This window comes from Molossus molossus, unplaced genomic scaffold (assembly GCF_014108415.1).
Source record: "Molossus molossus isolate mMolMol1 unplaced genomic scaffold, mMolMol1.p scaffold_m16_p_2, whole genome shotgun sequence".
In the NCBI taxonomy this organism is placed as follows: domain Eukaryota; kingdom Metazoa; phylum Chordata; class Mammalia; order Chiroptera; family Molossidae; genus Molossus; species Molossus molossus.
The window spans coordinates 94342018-94361585 of record NW_023425355.1 but is presented as its reverse complement, the minus strand read 5'-3'; the positions used below and the strand labels follow the sequence as shown (position 1 = coordinate 94361585).

Here is a 19568-nt window from a genome sequence, read left to right as displayed (position 1 = left end):
TGCTTCCTCCATTTCTTGTTTTCATTAATAGCATTCCCTCCTCAACTACTACCATGAGCCCACAAAGCCACTGACACTTATACATTGGATGAAAGCAAGATGCTGTAAAATGCCTAGGCCTCTGATTCATACAAAATTCAGTTCAGATGCTGATTCTGCCACTTACTTACCTGTCTGGTTTTGGATGACATATTTCACCTGCACCTCAGCTTAGTTTCTTCCCTTAAGAGCCACACACTCTTTGTGATTACTTGGGGAGTGTTTCAAGAAGTAGAAAATAGTTGTAGTGTCAAAATCTACATCAAATGGAGACTTAAAATGTTCACTAGATTTTCAACATGGATGTCACAGATGACTTTAGCAAGTTCCACTTCAACAATGATGAGCTAGAAGCTAGACTAGAGTGGACTGAGGAGTGTGGGTGAATGTTGAGAAAATATAAGTGTAGGTATCTCTTTGAGTTTAGCTATGAAGGTGACAGGAAAGAAAATATGCACCTGAAGGGGAAGTGGGACTGGGAAAAGTTGTGTGTTTTCTTCAACATGTGAGGTATGAGCATGTTTGAAAGCTCCATGAAAGAAGAGACCTTATTTCCTTCCTTCACTGCTTTATCCCCAGCATCTTGAAAAGGTCCAGACACATAGAAGAAGTCACTCAAACTTATTTGTTGAAGGAACAAATTATGAGTATAATACAGTACAGCAGAAAGAGATATAGATGTAGAAGAGAGAAACATAATGAAGAGTGCAAGGTTCTTGGGAACAAAAATAGAGAAGTGGATGGATGGGTGTTAGCTAAGAGCAAGGACACATTCTCTCTTGTAACAAGAAGGAAAAGGAGAATACAGGCATAGTAGTAAGTAGGTGAGTAAAAAAAAAAAAAAAAAAAAGAGCAACTTTCATTCTAATTATTCCTGTTTCCTCTGTTAAAGTAGAAAGAGTGTGCTGAATGTCAAGGAGGAAGTGGGGAGTTCAGAGCTTTGGGAATGAGAAAAAGTCCAGATTGAGACTAAAATGACATGAAACTAAATGCCATGCATGATCTGAGATTGGATCCTGGACTGGAAAGGAAAAATTGCTATAAAGGACAAAATTGGGATAAATGGCAAAATTTGAATACATGCAGTAGATTACATAGGATTATATCAATATCAAATTCCCTGATTTTAATAATTGCAGTGTCGTTATAGACATGAACATCCTTGGTCTTGAGAAATAAGTTACTTTCTTTTTTTTTTATCCTCACCGGAGGACATTTTTCGATATTTTGTTCAGATAGAGTGGGAGGGGGGGAGAGAGAGAGAGAGAGAGAAACATCGATGTGAAAGGGACACATCGAGTGGTCGCCACCCACACGACCCAACCAGGGCCGGGGACAAACTGCAACCGAGGTACATGCCCTTAGCGGGAACCGAACCCGGGTCTCTCCAGACCGCAGGCCAACGCTCTAACCGCTGAGCCAAACCGGCCCAGGCGAAATAAGTTACTTTCAAATAGTGTATGTGTTGGGAGGTACAGAGAAAAAATGATAAAGCAAATTTGGCAAAAGGTTAACAATTGTTGAATCTGGTTCTTTATACTATTCTTGCAATTTTTCTGCAAGTCTGATTTTCTTTTAAAATTAAGTTTTAAAGTCTTAGTTTGTGTGCTTGACCTACATCACCCTTGCTTTTGGAAACCCTAACCCAAAGCCAAAACACTGACTTTATACTCTTGAAGGAATGAATTTGTCCTTTATTTAATCCTTCAAATGTTGTCTGTCCTTCAACTTAAGGTATTTAATCGTTCTCATTCTCTCTCTCTCTCTCTCTCTCTCTCTCTCTCAAGAGTTTTCTAAATAAATGCTTTGATATTTATCTTTAGTATTGCAATAAGCATGGAATAAAATGCCATATACATGATTTCATATATTGCTCCCTAACAACTCTGAGACCAATAATATGTTCTCCATTTCTGTCAGAGAGGAAAGTATGGCACAGAGAAGTTCAAAGGTCTTCTCAACTAGTAAGTGACTGAAATGAGATTCTAGCATAGACCTATTTCCTAATAGAATCCAAAGCTGGTGTTTCCAGCCCTCGTGGTATGATAACTCTATTAACTTTCTATTTGCAGTTTTAAAAATTAACGCTCTTAGAAGTGTCTTTGAACATAGCCTTTATTACAGTGTCTGTTATTTGTTCCTTTTGCTTATCCAGTTAAGAATTATGTTTCCAGGTAAGATCTCAATGTTCCAGTCTCCAAATCTATTGTGTTGAATTATTTTCATTTGGCCCCTTAATCATTTCATAATTTAGAGCTGATTTTTTTTTTCAGTTACATTCTGTAGTATCCTTGTTTTCCTAACTGCTCTTCCTGCTGCACTGCAAATGCTTCCCCAGGTTCTTATGTAACAACTTGGATCTTCTGCCTCCGAGAGGAAAATTCAATCACTCTCTGAATTATGAACACTTTTTTGGATTTTCCACTTCAGATATTGATAATGTTTTTTCCCTAAGTTCTTAGGGAGATTCTTTCCTTACTACAAAATTGTATATCTTTTCCATTCTAACTTATTACCATAGTGACAATAATTGTTCATAAATATATGCTCCATTAATTGTTCAGGAATATACACTCCACTTTCATTAGTGGTTGGCATTTCTTTCTTTCTGGTTGATGGCAAAATTTGAGGCCAATGTGTTGATGGTGGAAGAAAAACAACAGCTGTTATTATTGAGTAAAAATTAAGTATAATCAAACACTGAATTTGTTCAGTGATATTAAGGTTTTACAGGAATACATGTATAGCTATGAAAACAACCTTTATTGGAACATTAGTGAGCCAATTGGGGAATCTAAACAAGGTCAATAATTTAAATAACAGTATTATACCAATATTAGTTTCTCAATTTTGACAAATGCACTGTAGGTTTATAAGAGAATATCTTTGTGTTTAGGAAATTCACACCAAAGAGTAGTTAGGAGTAAAGGAGAATAGTGCTTACAACTTCCTTTCAAATACTTCAGGAAAAACACTGTACTCAGATGCACCTACATACATATACATATACATGTATATAACAAAAAGAGAATGACATAGCAAATGTTGCAAAATGTTAACGCTTGGCAAATCTAGGGAAAGAGTATTCAGGAATTCTTTGTACTATTTCATCAACTTTAACTCTCAAATTATGTCAAAATTAAAGTTAAAAACACCTCTATTCTTGTTACTGCAAGTTCTAGTTTCAATTTTTTTCTTTTCCATTGAGAAAACTATTTTGATAATACATACTTTTTGTTGTTGTTAATATGGGCTCTCTTAGGCACATCACTATTATGTTACAGTGGGTCAAGTGTAAGTTTCTGTCAGCAAGAAACAGCAAGTCCATTATCTCCCTTATTCTAAATCAGTATTTAACTAGGGCTATGCATTGGGATTCCTTGGGGAGCTTTTTCACAACATACCCACCTAGGACCCACTTCTAGAGGTTGTTAAATTACCATCCCGGTTGGAAAAGATGAATTTAGAGCAATACATTTTACAAAAACTTTCCAGGGTGATTCTGGTAAGTATCCATCCCCACCCCGAGAATCACTGCTCTAGATACAGAACCACTCATCAATTATTATATAGTCTGAGACTGCACTGCTAGGGATTTTTTGTCATTCATATCACAGCACAAGTGGGACGTAGAACTTGCAATCAACTCCAGCCCCTATGACTAGAAACAGAACATTACAGTGGAAAGAACACAGACTTGGGAGACAGACCTGGGTTCATACCTCAGCTCTGCCACTTAGTTAATTAACCCTGTGCTTCTCTATTTAATCCTCAGTACAATGGAGGGAAATTTTCTAACTCACAGGTTACTTTGAGGAGTAGAGAAGAAAATATTCATAAACCAGTATCACATAGTTATATGCTCAAGAATGTTATTACACTTCAGGAGAGTCAGGTAGAAACAAAAAAAAATGACCATAATTCAGGAAACGGGTTCAAGATTTTAAAAAAAAAGAGAGAGAGAGAGAAAATACTTTTGTAACATTATACTGATTAGAGGGGTTAGAAGGTAAGTTGAGAGCCCCAACAGCTAGGATGGAGTGTGTGTTAAACACAGATTGTAAACATCAGTTCTGTAAATTTCACCCTTCACACCAATGGGAGTGTTGGACAGTGGTATTCAGCAATCAGTGATTTTCAGTTACATTTTTTATTTTTTCATATCAGCCAACTGTAAGGCTTTAGTTAATCTTGATCTCCTAAACAGTCATAATTGAGCACTGAAATTTTATTTCTATTAAAAGCAATCAAGGCGAGGGTGTGGAGAAAAGGGGACTCTAGTACACTGCTGGTGGGAATGCAGACTGGTGCAGCCACTATGGAAAACAGTATGGTGTTACCTCAAAAAATTAAAAATTGGACTTCCATTTGACCCAGTGATCCCACTTCTAGGAATATACCCTAAGAAGCCTGAAACATCAATCAGAAAGAATATATGTACCCCCATGTTTGTTGCAGCACTATTTACAATAGCTAAGATCGGGAAACAGCCCAAGTGTCCATCAGTAGACGAATGGATAAAAAAGCTGTGGTACATATACACGATGGAGTACTACACAACTGTAAGAAAGAAAGATCTCTTATCCTTTGAGACTACATGGAGGGACCTGGAAAGTATCATCCTAAGTGAAACAAGCCAAACCGGGAAAGACAAGTATCATATGATCTCACTTATTTGTGGAATATAATGAACATAACAGTCTGAGAAATGGGGTAGTCCCAGAGACATGGAAGTGGGGTACAGACTGACAATCCCCAGAAGAGGGAGTGGTGGGGGAGAGAGAAACCACAGAACTTATATGCATGTATGCATGAACAATGGACATGGACAACAAAGCTGGGGACAGGGCGGGGAGGGAGGGGGTGGGGGGAATTAGTGGGGGAAAAGGAGAAACATCTGTAACAAAAATTAATAACAAAATAAAATAAAAATAAATAAATAAAAGCAATCAAGCCCTGGCCGGTTTCTCAGTGGTTAGAGCGACAGCCCTCAGACCAAGGAGTCTCAGGTTTGATTCTGGTCAAGGGCCTGTACCTCGGTTGTGGTACAGTCCCAGGCCCTGGTCGGGGTCATGTGGGAGGCAACCAATCGATGTGTCTCTCTCACATGGATGTTTCTCTCTCTCTCTTTCTTTCTTTCTCTCTCTCTCTCTCTCTCTCTCTCTCTCTCACCCTCCCTCCCTCCCTCCCTCCCACTTTATCTGAAGATAAATGTCCTCAGGTGAGGATTTTAAAAAAATGAAATAAAAGCAATCAATATGACATAAACATTACTTTTAAAACATGGCAGACAAATAAGGACATCTGTTTAAGCGTAGTTCAATTTTGCTTTAAAACAACCATAGCCCACGTAATGGAAAAGGAACATTATATTCATTTCTAAGAACAATAAACATTGCAACCCCATACTTACCAACATGTGAAGGCCAAACAGTTATATGAGGATGGGAATGATACCAGCCCACAACTCTCATGGGGCGACCTGTTAGTTCAGCCAACCTGTGTGTCTGTCAAGGTGTTTCCAACTTGTGGGAATAAAAACCTGTGATGCTGATAAGGGCTCAGAAAGTATCCTGAGGTTTAAAACCATTTACAATTTAATGTCAATAAAAGAATGAAATAAGGTTGATGCCATAATTTCCCAGACTTCCCATTTAAAAACGAAGATGTTCCTTTTCCAATGTCAACAACAGCAACTAGGGTGGTTTCAAAGACCAAATTAATCCAGTTCAGTCTCCCCATTTGTCTAGAAATATCCCCCAAATGAATCTTTTCCTGTTGTTCTGGAAATTTTTCCATAATTCTTAGGCTCTAACTTGAGATAGGAACTCTGAGAACTCAGAGATAAGAAGCTGTCCCCTTCCGTTGCTGCTCACTGAGATTATTGCTGCTAAAGTGCAAAATGCTCACTCACTTCCCTGCAAATTACATTAAAACACAATAATCCCTTTTATACAACTAAGTCTAAGAAAGAATACTTTTAAAGTAATTTTTTTATTTTCATTCACCAAGAGAAATTACTGCCCTGGCCGGTTTGGCTCAGCGGTTAGAGCGTCGGCCTGCGGTCCGGAGAGACCCGGGTTCAGTTCCCGCTAAGGGCACGTACCTCGGTTGCAGTTTGTCCCCGGCCCTGGTTGGTCGTGCGGGTGGCAGCCACTCGATGTTTCCCTTTCACGTCGATGTTTCTCTCACTCTCTCTCTCTTCCTCTCTCTCCCTCCCACTCTATCTGTACAAAAAAAAAAAATGGAAAAAAAAAAAAGAAATTACTTAACTACTCTAAGCCCATTTCTTCAGTTGCAGACTGGGGGAAGTCCACCTCACACAGCAGTGAAGAGAAAATGAGGTAGTCCAAGTAAGATATTTAGCATTGTGCCTGGCACTACATAAGTAGTTAGCAGACACTCATTGTCATGTCAGTACATTAACACGCAACAATGTGGTCAGCCATCCCTCTCCCATTTTCAGAATGGATTAGTTTTAGTTTGAAGTTACAATATATAATCACAATAACAAACATCTTTTATACAATTGTGTTCTGGGAATTGTATTTTGGCAAAGTTTGTTTTTGTTTGTTTATTTAAATACCAATGAATGGGTTTTCTGTTTCTGGCTAAAATGGAATAACAGGATTTAAACTGGATTTATCTCCTGCCTGAGACAAGTAAACAAACCGGATTATATAAAACAGGAAGGCCAGTAAACGAGAAACAAACAAGGTAGCCCTTGAGAGCACAGAGCAGGAAGGGGAACGGAGGTGGAGCTCTGCTGGTCTCTGGGTTTAGGAGATGGATCAGATAATTCAGTAGCTAGAGTTGGCAGGGTAGAGGACTGGAGAGGAGACGATAGCAATGGGAAAAAAAAAAACCTGAATATTCACAGAGGGTCCCACTGGAGTATTGCACAGATCATTGATAAGCATAAACATATGAGGAAACTACCAGGCCAGGGAAAGGAACATCCAAAAGGATAAAATGTAACGATGCTCAGCATTCAAGCAAGACAGAAACTAGTGGCTGTCCCCACCAGCCAGAACAATTTCGGAGGCATGGGGCAGGGCACTCAGAAGGGTTTTGCCTCAGTAGTGTGAAAAAATAAATAACTCCTACACTGAAAGGACCCACACAGCAAATCTTCAAAGCAAGACTCTAAAGGATCTAACTATTCTAGGTATCTTAACAGCATCTACCACAAAGCTTAAAAATTATGTCTAGGAAGCCCAGCCAGTGTAACTCAGTGGTTGAGCACTGACCCATGCACCAAGAGGTCACTGGTTCAATTCCTGGTCAGGGCATATGCCCAGGTTGTGGGCCCAGTCCTCAGTGCGGGGCATAAAGGAGGTGGCCAATCAATGTTCTCTCTCATTTATGTTTCCATCTCTCTCCCTCTACCTTCCTCTCTCTCTAAAATCAATAAAGAAAAAAATATTATATCTAGGAATAACTACAGAGATATCTAGCACCCAAGAGAAAATCTTATGTGGCATGTGACCTAAAATTACCAGGCATGCAGAGAAACAAGAAAATCCAATCCTTAATGAGGAGATGGAGAACAGATTAGTGGTGCAAAGGGTAGGAATGGAGGGTGGGGGCAGAATGAAAAAAAGCCTATTTTAAAAGGTCACATACTAAATTATTCCATTTATCAAACATTCTTGAAATGACAACATTATAGAGATAGAGAACAGATTACTGGCTTTCAGGGGTTGGGGTAGGTGTGATTATACAGGAGGAGCATGAGGCAGATCGTTATGGTGATGAAATTGGTCTACATCTTGACTGCTATGGTACTTACATATATCTATACATGTGACAAAATAGCATAGAACAACAGATGTTGTATCAATGTCAATCTCCTGGTTTCTATATTATACTATAAATTATGTAAAATGTAGCCTTCAGGGGAAACTGGGTGAAGGGCACAGGGGCTTTTCTATACCATCTCTGCAACTTCCAATGAGTCTATAATTATTTCAAAATGAAGAGTGTAAAAACAGATTGCTACATCTGATTATATAAAAGTACCAAGCCGTGGCTGGTTTGGCTCAGCGGTTAGAGCAATGGCCCATGGACCAAAGAGTAGCGGGTTCGATTCCAGTCAAGGGCACGTTGCAGTTTGGTACCTGGCCCTGGCCGGATTTGTACAGGAAGCAACCAATCGATGTGTCTCTCTCACATCTCTCTCTCTCTCTCTCTCTCTCTCTCTCTCTCTCTCTCTCTCAATCTCTCCCTTCCTCTTCCTCCCTCCCTCCCTCTCACTCTATCTGAAAATCAACAGAAAAATATCCTTGGGTGAGAATTTTTTTAAAAAGTACAAAAACAACTTGGACAAAAACACATACACCATGAGAAAGCTGAGAAAAATCATGATCCTTATCACAAAGGGCTAGTTTTCTTTATATAGAGAGTGCCTATAAATTAAGAAAAATATTTCCAAATAAACAGAGAAATGGGCAAAGGAAACAACCAGATAATTCAGAGAAAAATACAAATGACCCTTAGAAATTAAAAGCTTATCAAATTTACTCATAATAAAAATGCTAATTAAAATGGCAAGAAATAAGATATAATTACAGATTGGGAACAATCAAAAACTTTAATCTACCAGGGCCTGGTAGCACAAAAACAAAACTTTGATCACATACAATGTGAGTGGGCTGGGAAACAGGCCCTCTTGCACATTGATACAGGGTAAATTGGTAAAACAGTATAGCTACAAGTACATATAACCTTTGCTCCAGCAATTTCACCTCTCGGAATTGGTCCTACAGACAAATGCATTCATTTGTGAAATGCAGTATATGTTAAATACTTCTTAAAAAGAAAATATTCATGTTTCTGCAGTCATAGAATTCATCTGGAAGGATACAAGAAAACCTGATAACCCTAGTTATGTCCAGGGAAGGGCCATGTGGAAATTGTGGCACAGAAGTTAGAGAGAAAAATACTTATTTTGTGTACCTTTTTGTTCCTTTTAAAGTTTATATTATGCATATGTACTACTTTTTGTTAAAAGTTATTTTAATTGACTACAAGATTAACTTAATTCAAAAGACCAATAAATGACTAACATTACTGATGCAGACTTAACTTGCTATAGCTGAAGTGTGGAGTCCAGATCATGGGAAGCAAATGTCCCATTTGATCATTCTTTGGTTGTATTTAACATGGAATATTGCATTCAGTTCTCAGCATCGCATTTTTTTTTTTGAGAGGCATCCTCAAAAGAGAACCTTTCCAAACAATAAAGACCAAAATAGTAAAAAGCCTAGAAAGTAAATGATACTAGGAAAATTGGGGAAGGAGGGCAGAGAGGACTGAAGAGGCGTGGGAGGAGGAGGATAAAGGGACTCCCCATAGAGTTCGTTGTCAGAGGATTTGACTTTGGGATCTTTTGGCATTTGAGAGCAGGAATATTAGAAATTTCTAATTCTTCAATAAAAGACACTCAAAAGAAGTGGACAAAAATTCTGATTAACCAAACAATTGGATCTAGGGGGTAAATATGAAAACTGGGACAGAGTCGCCAAGAAGAAAACCTGTGAAATTTCCTGAAGCCAGCTAAGATAGCAAACAGAAGAACCTGGCCTAGAAGCCCCAAAGCACATAAAAGCTTTTTATCAACCAATAAGGATATCTCCGCCTCTGTTGAGGCTGCAGATAGCTGCTCTGGAGAAATTTCCACTCGATCCTTTCTCTTATCAGAACGTCGCAAGATGATGACAGAATGAATGTGAACAATTCTGACGGTGTCAACCTAAAGGAAAATCCACAGAAATATTTACTTCTGTCTCTCTCCAATAATATCTCTCCCTGCAATTATAGAATCGCATTGTATTACATTATCAGGTTAAAGATTCCATTTTAGAAAACTGACATTTTTCTCATGAATAAAGGAATGTTTCAAATAAAAGACATCCAACCTCAACATATACATTTCAAAACAAAAATACTAAAACTAATATTTAGACAAGGAAGGACTTTTTGAATGATCAGCTAATAATCATTTGACTCATAACTATGTGCAAGACACTGTCACACAAAAGAATTGCTGAAAATTCAAGTGTTTACAATGCTAACAGTCTGGTTGAGCAGCAAGTATCACATGAAATTACACTAAAATAATAATAATGCTACAGAAGCTCAAAGGAAAGGAGTCACTTAGATTAAAAAAAAAATCTACACAGAAAAGGCAGACGAGTGTATTTCCTGACTGGGGGGTGTGTATGTATAAGAATTTCTGTAGACATCAAATGGATGCAAGTGTTATGTTTTAGAGACAAGTTGGCCAACTGATTTAAATAGAAAACTTGAGATGGAATGGCAGATAGCAAGGCTGAGAACAAAGGTTAAAGTAAAAATGTGCAGGACCTCAAATGCCAGGCCATGATCTGCAAGATGAACTGGATGGAAGGAAATTATTTCAGATAGCCTGGACATGAAGTAATGATAAAGTACTGGACTAATTGGATGGCAGAAACAGGTTTGAGGTTCATTAAGAAGGAAGAATCCACAAAATTTGGTAGCTTATGGATCATGGGTGATAGAAGACATGTAACTGTCTAGGGTGATTCTAAAATTTCAAGGTTGAAATGGTGAAACACAGGAGGCAGATCTAAGTTTAGCCAGGATCAGGAAGAAGATGAGTATGTTTTCAGATGAGCTGATCTGGGATGAGAGGATGTAAATAAAAGCAAGGAATAGTGTGGAGATTGAGTGCAGAGGTCCAGGCCTAAATCAAGGGGGGTACCCACATTTTGGATGGGGTACAATAAGAGGAACCAGGAAGGAGGTCAAGACTAATGAAATGGTTAAAAAGCTTCAGGGGAAAAGATGGGTGTGGCATCACCAGATGTTGCAGGGACATGGGTAAAACCTGCAAGGAGAATTTTGGAGTAAGCTATAGACCTACACAGTGCAATACAGCAGCTTTTATGCACATGTGGCTATTGAACTTGAAATGTGGTCCCCTTTCATGCCTTGTTCTACCTGTTGAACTCTTTCATGGCCTTTATTTAAATTCCCTTTGATGAGCTTTTAAATGCTCATCCTATAACAAATTAATCATTCTCCCTTACCATATGACGTTTTTTAATAATACAAATACACATCTTTGCTAGAGCTTATATCACATTGTGTTCTCTCTGTTGACATAATTTCCTCCTCCACTAGAATTTAAGATCCTAAGGGCAAGGAACATGTTTTAGTTATGGTTTTACCCCACTGATTGTAATGTGTCTGGCAGGCACAGAGTACACAGTACAGAAAATCAAAAGCAGAGACAGAAAGACTCTTGACCTTCCAAGGAGCAACAAGACAAAGAGCTGACTTTTCATTGTAGTTTTGATTTGCAATTCCTTAATAGCTAGTGAAGTTGAGCACCTTTTCTTGTTTCTGTTGGCCATCTGTATGTCTTATTGTGAAAAGTATCTGTTCAGGTCCTCTGCCCATTTTTTACTGCAAATTATTATTATTTTTTTTGGTGTTAAGCTGGATGACTTCTTTACATATTTTGGATATTAACCCCTTGTCAGAGCTATTGTTTACAAATATCTTCTGCCATTTGGTTGGTTGCTTTTTTGTTTTGTTGGTGGTTTTTTCACTGTGCAGAAGCTTTTTAGTTTGATATAGTCCCATTCATTTATTTTTGCTTTTACTTCCCTTGCCTTTGAGGTCAAATTCATAAAATCCTCGCTAAGACCAAAGTCCATAAGTTTAGTACCTCTCTTTTCTTCTACATAATTTATTGTTTCAGATCTTTGATCCATTTTGTGTTTATTTTTGTATATTGGGACAAACAGTAGTTTAGTTTCATTCTTTTGTATGTGGCTTTCCAATTTTCCCAGCACCGTTTATTGAAGAGGATTTCTTTTCTCCATTGTATCACCTCACACCTCTTAGAATGGCTATTATCAACAAGACAAGTAGTAACAAGTGCTAAAGAGGTTGTGAAGAAAAAGGAACCCATGCCCAGCCAGTGTGACTCGGTGGATTGAGCATCATCCCATGGACTGAGAGGTCCCAGTTCGATTGCCAGTCAGGACATATGCCCGGGTTACAGGCTGTATCCCCTGTAGGGGCCATGCAGGAGGCAGCTGATCAATGTGCATCCATGTTTCTATCTCTCTCTCCCTTCCTCTCTCTCTAAAAGAAATCAATAAAAACATATTTAAAATTTTTTTTAAAAAAAAGAAAAAGGAACCCATATTCACTGCTGATGGGAATACAGACTGGTACAGCCACTATGGAAAACAGTATGGAGGTTCCTCCAAAAATTAAGAATAGAGCTACCATATGACCCAGCAACCCCTCTCCCAGATATCTACCCCAAAAATCATAAAACATTTATTTGCCAAGATATATGCACCCCTATGTTCATTGCAGCATTATTCGTGGTGGCCAAGACATGCAAACAACCAAAGTGATCCTCAATAGCCCTGGCAGTTTGGCTCAGCAGTTGGAGCATCAGCCTGCGGACCAGAGAGTCCCGGGTTCGGTTCCCACCAGGGGCACATACCAAAAAAACAAACAAACAAAAAAATGTCCCTCAACAGATGATTGGATAAACATATCGTACATATAGACAATAGAATACTACTCAGCCATAAGAAAAGATGAAATACTGTCATTTGTGACAACATGGATAGACCTTGAGAATATCATGCTAAACAAAATAAGTCAGAAAAAGTCAAGAACCATATGATTTCACTCATATGTGGGATATAAAACTGAAAGCAGGTCACATGCCTGGGGTTGTGGGCTTGATCCCCAGTAGGGGGAGTGCAGGAAGCAGCCAATTGATGTCTCTCTTTCACATCAATGTTTCTATCTATCTCTCCCTTCCTTTCTCTCTAAAAAATCAATAAAAACATAAAAAAAATTAAGAAAGAAATAAGTAACAAATGAACAAACAAGGAAACAAACAAAAACTTATAGATACCAACAATAGCATTATGGTTACCGGAGAGAAGGGGATTAGGGGGTAGTAAAGGGTTTAGAGGGTCAAAAATATGGTGATGGAGGGAGACTTGACTTTGGGTGGTGGGAACACAATGCAATATACAAACAATGTAGCATAGAAATGTACTCTTGAAACGATATAATTGTATTAACCAATGTCACCCCAATAAATTTAATTTTAAAAAAAGAAAAAAGAGCTGACTTTTCAACAGAAACAAAGTCTAAAGCGAATAGGGTAAAATGTTAGAGTACAAAAAGAAAACATCTGCCAACTGATAATTCTATATTCAAAGAATAGAACCTTCAGAAATGAAGGCAAAATACAGACCCATGCCTTAAGTGGCTCACTGGTTGAGCATCAACCCATGCCCTAAGAGGTCACTGGTTCAATTCCTGGTCAGGGCACATGCCCAGGTTGTGGGCCCAATCCCCAGTGGGGGGCATGCAGGCGGTGGGCCAATTAATGTTCTCTCTCATTGGCATTCCTATCTCTCTCTCCCTCTCCCTTCCTCTCTCTAAAATCAATAAAGAAAAATTAATAATCATAGAATTAAAATGCATGACAACAATAATCCAAAATGTGGGAGGGTGTAAATGAAATTAAAGTGTTCTTAGGTTCTAGTATTATCAAGGAAATGGTAAAAAAAAGCAGTCATTTGTATTAGATTAACAAATCAAGGATGTATATTATAATATATAAGATAACCACTAAAATGAAAAGAAGGTTATAACTAATTAATGGAGGATCAAAGTGGAATAATAAAACATAGCTGATGAGTCCAAAAGAAGGCAAGAACAGAGAGAAAAACACAATGCAAAGAATTGGGTCAACACCTGGCTGGTTTGGCTCAGCAGTTAGAGCATCGGCCCACAGCCCAAAAAGTTGTGGGTTCGACTCCGGTCAAGAGCATGTACCTCAGTTGCAGTTCAGTCCTCAGCCCTGGCTGGAGTCATGCGGGAGGCAGCTAGTCGATGTGTCTCTTTCACATCGATGTCTGTCTGTCTCTCTCTCTCCCTCACTCCCACTCTATCTGAAAATAAATGGTAAAATATCCTCAGATGAGGGTTAAAAAAAAAAAAAAGAAGTAGGTCAAGTAGAAAGCAAAAAGATGGCAGCAATAACCCACATATACCAATAATTATAATAAATGTAATTGGACTAAATACTCCAATTAAAAAGATTATCAGACTGGATTATCAAAACTATATGTTGCTAATTAGAGACACACTTTAAATATTAGTACACAGAAAGGCTAAAAATAAAAGAATGAAAAAAGATATGCCATGCCAACACTAACTAAAAAGAGAAGGTCCCTGAACACACAAAGTTTTTAATATTTATTTGGATGGTACAAATTAACATAGAATTTAAGATAAGGGAATAGACTCTCAAAAAATAAAATTATGTCATTAAGATTGGAAATGGCCTGCCAGTGTGGCTCTCCGGTTGAGTGTTCAACCCATGCACCAAGAGGTCGCTGGTTCGATTCCTCGTCATGGCACCTGCCCAAGTTGTGGGCCCAATCTCCAGTGGGAGGCATGCAGGAGGCGGCCAATAGATGTTCTCTCTCATCGATGTTTCTATCTCTTCCTCTCTCTCTAACATCAATAAAGAAAAATATATATATTTATATTTAAAAAAAGATTGGAAATGTATTTTAGTAGAAGTTGATGTCAAGAGTAAATATTCTGTCTCTAGTCAGAGAAGGTTTCAGTGTCTTAAGAGGAGTGAGCAAAAGAAGTTCAGGATAGGATGGCAAGACCAGCCCAGGAATAGATGAAAAACATGTAAAACAAGCATAAATAAAGGCCAAAAGAGGACTGACAGATGTCCCTGAAAGCCACAGGTAGCTGAAGGGACTGAGGAAGACTGTTATGGTCATAGTTACATAAGAAGTAAGATATTCCGCCTTGGCCATTTAGCTCAGTGGTTGGAGTATCGACCTGCAGACCAGAGAGTACCAGGTTTGGTTCCTGTTGGGGGCACGTACCACAAAAAAAAAAAAAGAAGTAAGATATTCCAGCTTAGCTAGATAGGCCCCTATACCTTTTCAGTCTTGGAATTAAGGTACCAACAACTGGTTCCTTTTGCTGTGTGTCTTGGTACAGATCAAGGGTTGGCAAACTATGGTCTGCTTGGGTTCCTTCAGGCCAAATCTGACCAGATCCATTCATTTATGTAATGTAGCTGCTTTTGGGCTACAATGGCAGAGTTGAGTAACTGCAACAGAGACTGCATGGCACACAGTATTAAAAATATTTACCATCTGGCCCTTCCAGAAAGTTTGCACCCCCCGCATGGCTTTCCATGGGTAATAGGCAGGTAACACTAATTGCGTATTGTAGAGGATGTACATTCATTCATTCATACAATATGTATTTACTGAGTATATCCTATATGGGAGGCATTATACGATGGCCTAAGTATACAATGATAAACAGGATACAGTGGTGACATCCAGGAAGAGAGACAGATAAACAACTCCACGACAACATATAAGCACTGTAGTAGATATGCTTAAGGAGCTAGTATAGTACAAAGGAGTTTATCTAACTTAGACTACAGGTCAGGGCAGGTTACTTGAGGCAAGTGGCTGAACTACCAAGAATAAGTTGTTAACCAAGCAGAGAAAAGGGAAGCAGTTCATGCACGACACCCAGCAAATACAAGGAGTGAAACAGCAAAACATAATGTGGAAATTTACATAATTTACCATGGTTAGAACTTGGATCCATGTAAAGAAATGTAAGGAGATAAACAGAAATGAGATCATGATGGACCCTGAATGCTTCACTAATGAGACTTCATCCTAAGGTAATGGGGAACCCATTGAATTTTAAGCAGAGGTGTATCAGACTAATGTTCTCAAAAGATCACATCCTAAGCAGTAAGAAAGGACTAGAGGCAAAAGAAACTTGAGGCAAGGAGACCAGTGGAGAAGCTAGCACACTAGTCGAGGAAAGAAGTGATGAGGTCCTCAAATAAAGAGCAGTAGTTGGGATGAAGCATTGGAAACAAATATGAAAGCAATTTATTTAGGTTAATGGTTCTCAATGGCAGGCAGTGGTTCCCAAACTTGGCTGCACATAAGAATCACCTGGATAGCTTTTCAAAATTCTGCTGCCTACGTCTCACCCTAGACCAGCATCAAGATTTTGTAAAGATTACTGGGTGATTCCAAGTTGCAGCCAGGCTTACTGTGGCAGGTGGAATGTTAGAGCGTTTGAAGAATAGAAAAGGTTCAGTTTTGAACATGTTACTTTAAGATGCCTGTGTCTAGCTAAACTCGGGATGTCCACTAGGCAGTTGAGTATGACATTCTAGAGCTTGGAATAATTTATACTAACTAGCATTTACTGGGTATTAACAACAACAGTCAGAATGACCAATATTTATTGGCTACCTGCCATGTGTCAGACTTGTAGATGTGCTTTTAATGTATTAAGTTAACCCTCCCAATGACCCAGTGAGATGAGTAGTATTGTTATACCCATTTTACAAATGAGGGTTTTACTTACATTACCCAAATCCAACTCTCCCAACAACTATATGAGGTTAGTGACTGTCATTATCCCCGTTTTACAGATAAAGAATACAAAACTCACAGATGTTAAATAACATACCCAAAGTCACACAGTAAGCATCAGAGAAAAGATCTGAAGACAGATCTCTCTAAACGCAATGTTTGTTGCAGCTAGAGCCGCGGGAGAGGTATTGTTGCCTAAGACATTCTGGGAAGAGAAGGAAACCAAGGCAGAAACTTGGAGAATATTTAATGCATAAGCAGGGGAGGAAGAGTCTAAAAAGGATCAGGGAAGGGGAAGGAATAAGGAGATATGGCAAAAATAAAACAAAACAAAACAAAAAACCTCATGAGAGTTCTGAATTGAAAGATTAAGATAAGCACCAAGAAATAGTCCACTGATATAGCAGTGAGGTGGTGGCTAGAGAGGAAGACTTGGAAACCAGATTTCAATGTAGAAGGTAAATAAAGTCTGGCTATTAAGGAAAGATACAGGGTTGAGAAGTTACTTTTTCTTTCCTTTCTGAAAATGAGAGTAATTTAAGCACGTTAGTATCCTAAGGGAAAAGTGCCAGATGATAGGAAAAGGTTGAAGATGCAGAAGAAAGAGGATATTTTATAATCAAGGTCTTTGAAGAAGCTGCAGCTCTGGATAGGAAGTGGAATTCTTTCCTTCATATGGGAAGGAGGCAAAGTTGTTAACATGATATGGTTTGTATATAGGCATAATAAGTAGATGGGATAGTTGCCCTATAGCTTTTATCACTTCCATCATCTGCTTGGCAGGAGGAGAGGATATAATTTATTTTTATTATCTTTTACAAAAACACTGATCTACACAATATTGAAGGAAAAATAACTGTTCCTATACAATGATTAGGTTGACATTAGGTCTATTATACTAGACCATACGGCTAGAACATACCAGAAAAGATAAAGTCAAGGTAGACTAAGGACTATGAGCTTTGGGCAGTTTGCCTGCAAGGAGAGAAGGGTTGCCTGAGTAGATATTGGTACTCAAGATAAAAAAATAACAGTGGCGTGAACTAGCCAGAAAACAGGCAGATGTCAGCAAGGAGGAGAGCTGACAGTGATTACTCATCTTGATCAAGTAGTAATAATTTGCTACAAAGAACAGAAAATTAGGTCCCATTCCTAGTGAGTAGATTTTACTAGAGAGAACACATCACCCAGCCACAAATGTGGCTCTACACAAAAAGGATTTATCCCTGGCTGAGTTCATCAAACAGAGCACAGAAATCCCTCCCCAAATGCAAGTTTCCATCATGTAAAATTTAGGCACACGTACCTTTTCAGCAACTGTGCGCATTTCAGTTCCAGTATATGTAAATTTGGAGTCACTCCTTTTGAGGATAAATTAGAAAAAAGGGGAATAATAAAACCTTTAGCAGAGACAAAGGAAAAGGAGGGAAAGTAAACTGAAGCTAAAGCTGTGCTCTTACATCTATTAGAAGCAGTCTGGCACACATGCATATGTGGCTGAGTGCATAAAGTTTTCATGGGCAAAGCTAAACTCCTATAATCCTCAATATTAAAGAGGTGGGTTTGAGAGTACACATTCTGCTATGCTTTGAATTTTAAATTAAAATAACTCAAAGCTTTTACAACCTCAAGCATCCAAACTACTGGGGATCTGAGAGATCACTGTAGGGCTCACCACAGGGAGGCAGAAAGCAATGGAGATGGAAGAGCCAATTTAGATGGAGGAATAGGTCAACAGTGGGAAATATCTCAATATACACATTATCTGCCACAAAGAAAATTACCAGTATCTCATTGTCATTCTAGGGGAGAAAGAACAAAAAACATATCAACAGAGAAAATGGAAAATAATAGCACCATGTCAATCAACAAAATTCTGTCTGTAAGAGCTTTCACATGTTCACTCATGATCTTGTTTTCCTCAACCACATTTTTTACCCAAGATCATACATATCTCAACTGAAAATCCTCCTACTAGGAAGTAAGGTGGAAACCTTCAGAGTTGAGACATTATTCAAAGTGTATCATTGACGGAGTTGCAGACTGATAATGGTAACTTAAAATACAACCTGTACACAATTATGCCAAGCTTGTCATAATTCTGAGTTAATAATGACATATAGACCAAAAGATATGAGTAATCAAATATTGTCTTACCTTGTGTCATCATTCAACTAGAGTGGGAAAGAGGAGAAAACATTATTGATCACATTACACTTATTTGATGTACATGAATGCAGATTATACGAAAATCAGGTCATGTGGTCCTGCACACAGGCATGAATAACTGGAGAATTTTTACTTCGGATTGTAAACTGAGCTCTGTTCCTCTTTCGTCCCTCTGCAACACTTTACGCTGCAGAAACTTGTGTCTTTGAAAGCCTCTCTTCTCTTAGGTTCTTTGATACAATTAAAATGCATCCTACCTAGAGGGAAGAATTCAGGCCCTAATAGTAATCAATAGCTTCTTAATACACTGATGTCCTACTCTGCTGTACTGTCTTTCTGGTCTGACTTGCGATTCTGGGCAATGGGATGATAAAGAAGAGGCCAGAGATTACTAGAGAAAAAAAGCCCTCCTCCATCCCCAGGCTTATGCGGAATGCTGGGGGAGACAGGAGGTTCAACAAGCGTCAAGCAACCAGAGGATACCGGACAGGACCCCCGGGGCAGGACCATCCAAAGGACCTGTACAAGGATCTAAGTCACGGGTGCCTGTGGCCTCCGCAGCCCTGGGCGCTGCTAACACCGACCCCAAGGACACGCTGGGACTGCTCATCAGGTTTCCGGCCAGGCTAACTCCCTGACCTACTCACCTCTCCTATACACAGTCCCATCACCTCCTCCTTCTCTGTGCTCAGAGCGTGGTTGAGACAAACTAGGAAAGCATCCGACTCGAGATGAACCGCCTGCACCCCCTGAACCACCTGCACCGCCATCTTGGTCCGACCCTGCTCACGTCCGCCTCGGGCCCACTTAGGCCTAACCAACCCAGAGCTCCAGCAAGCGGGTTCCGCGGAGGCGGGGCTTGGGGAGCGCGGGCGG

At 39.1% G+C, this 19568-nt stretch overlaps 1 protein-coding gene across 2 annotated transcripts in view; it reads right to left on the bottom strand.

The window, feature by feature from the left end:
- Window positions 1-19477, bottom strand: part of BRCC3 (BRCA1/BRCA2-containing complex subunit 3) — a 53211-nt gene extending 33734 nt beyond the window's left edge. For both annotated transcript variants that reach the window (XM_036271406.1, XM_036271405.1), the window contains exons 1-5: window positions 19340-19477; window positions 18681-18697; window positions 17830-17884; window positions 9674-9793; window positions 5453-5540 (exon numbers count right to left, since the gene is read on the bottom strand). In XM_036271406.1, coding sequence (XP_036127299.1) covers window positions 5453-5540; window positions 9674-9793; window positions 17830-17884; window positions 18681-18697; window positions 19340-19462 — 403 coding nt within the window. In that variant the 5' untranslated portion in view covers window positions 19463-19477. The remainder of the gene's footprint in view (window positions 1-5452; window positions 5541-9673; window positions 9794-17829; window positions 17885-18680; window positions 18698-19339) is intronic.
- Between the last annotated feature and the right edge of the window lie 91 nt (window positions 19478-19568).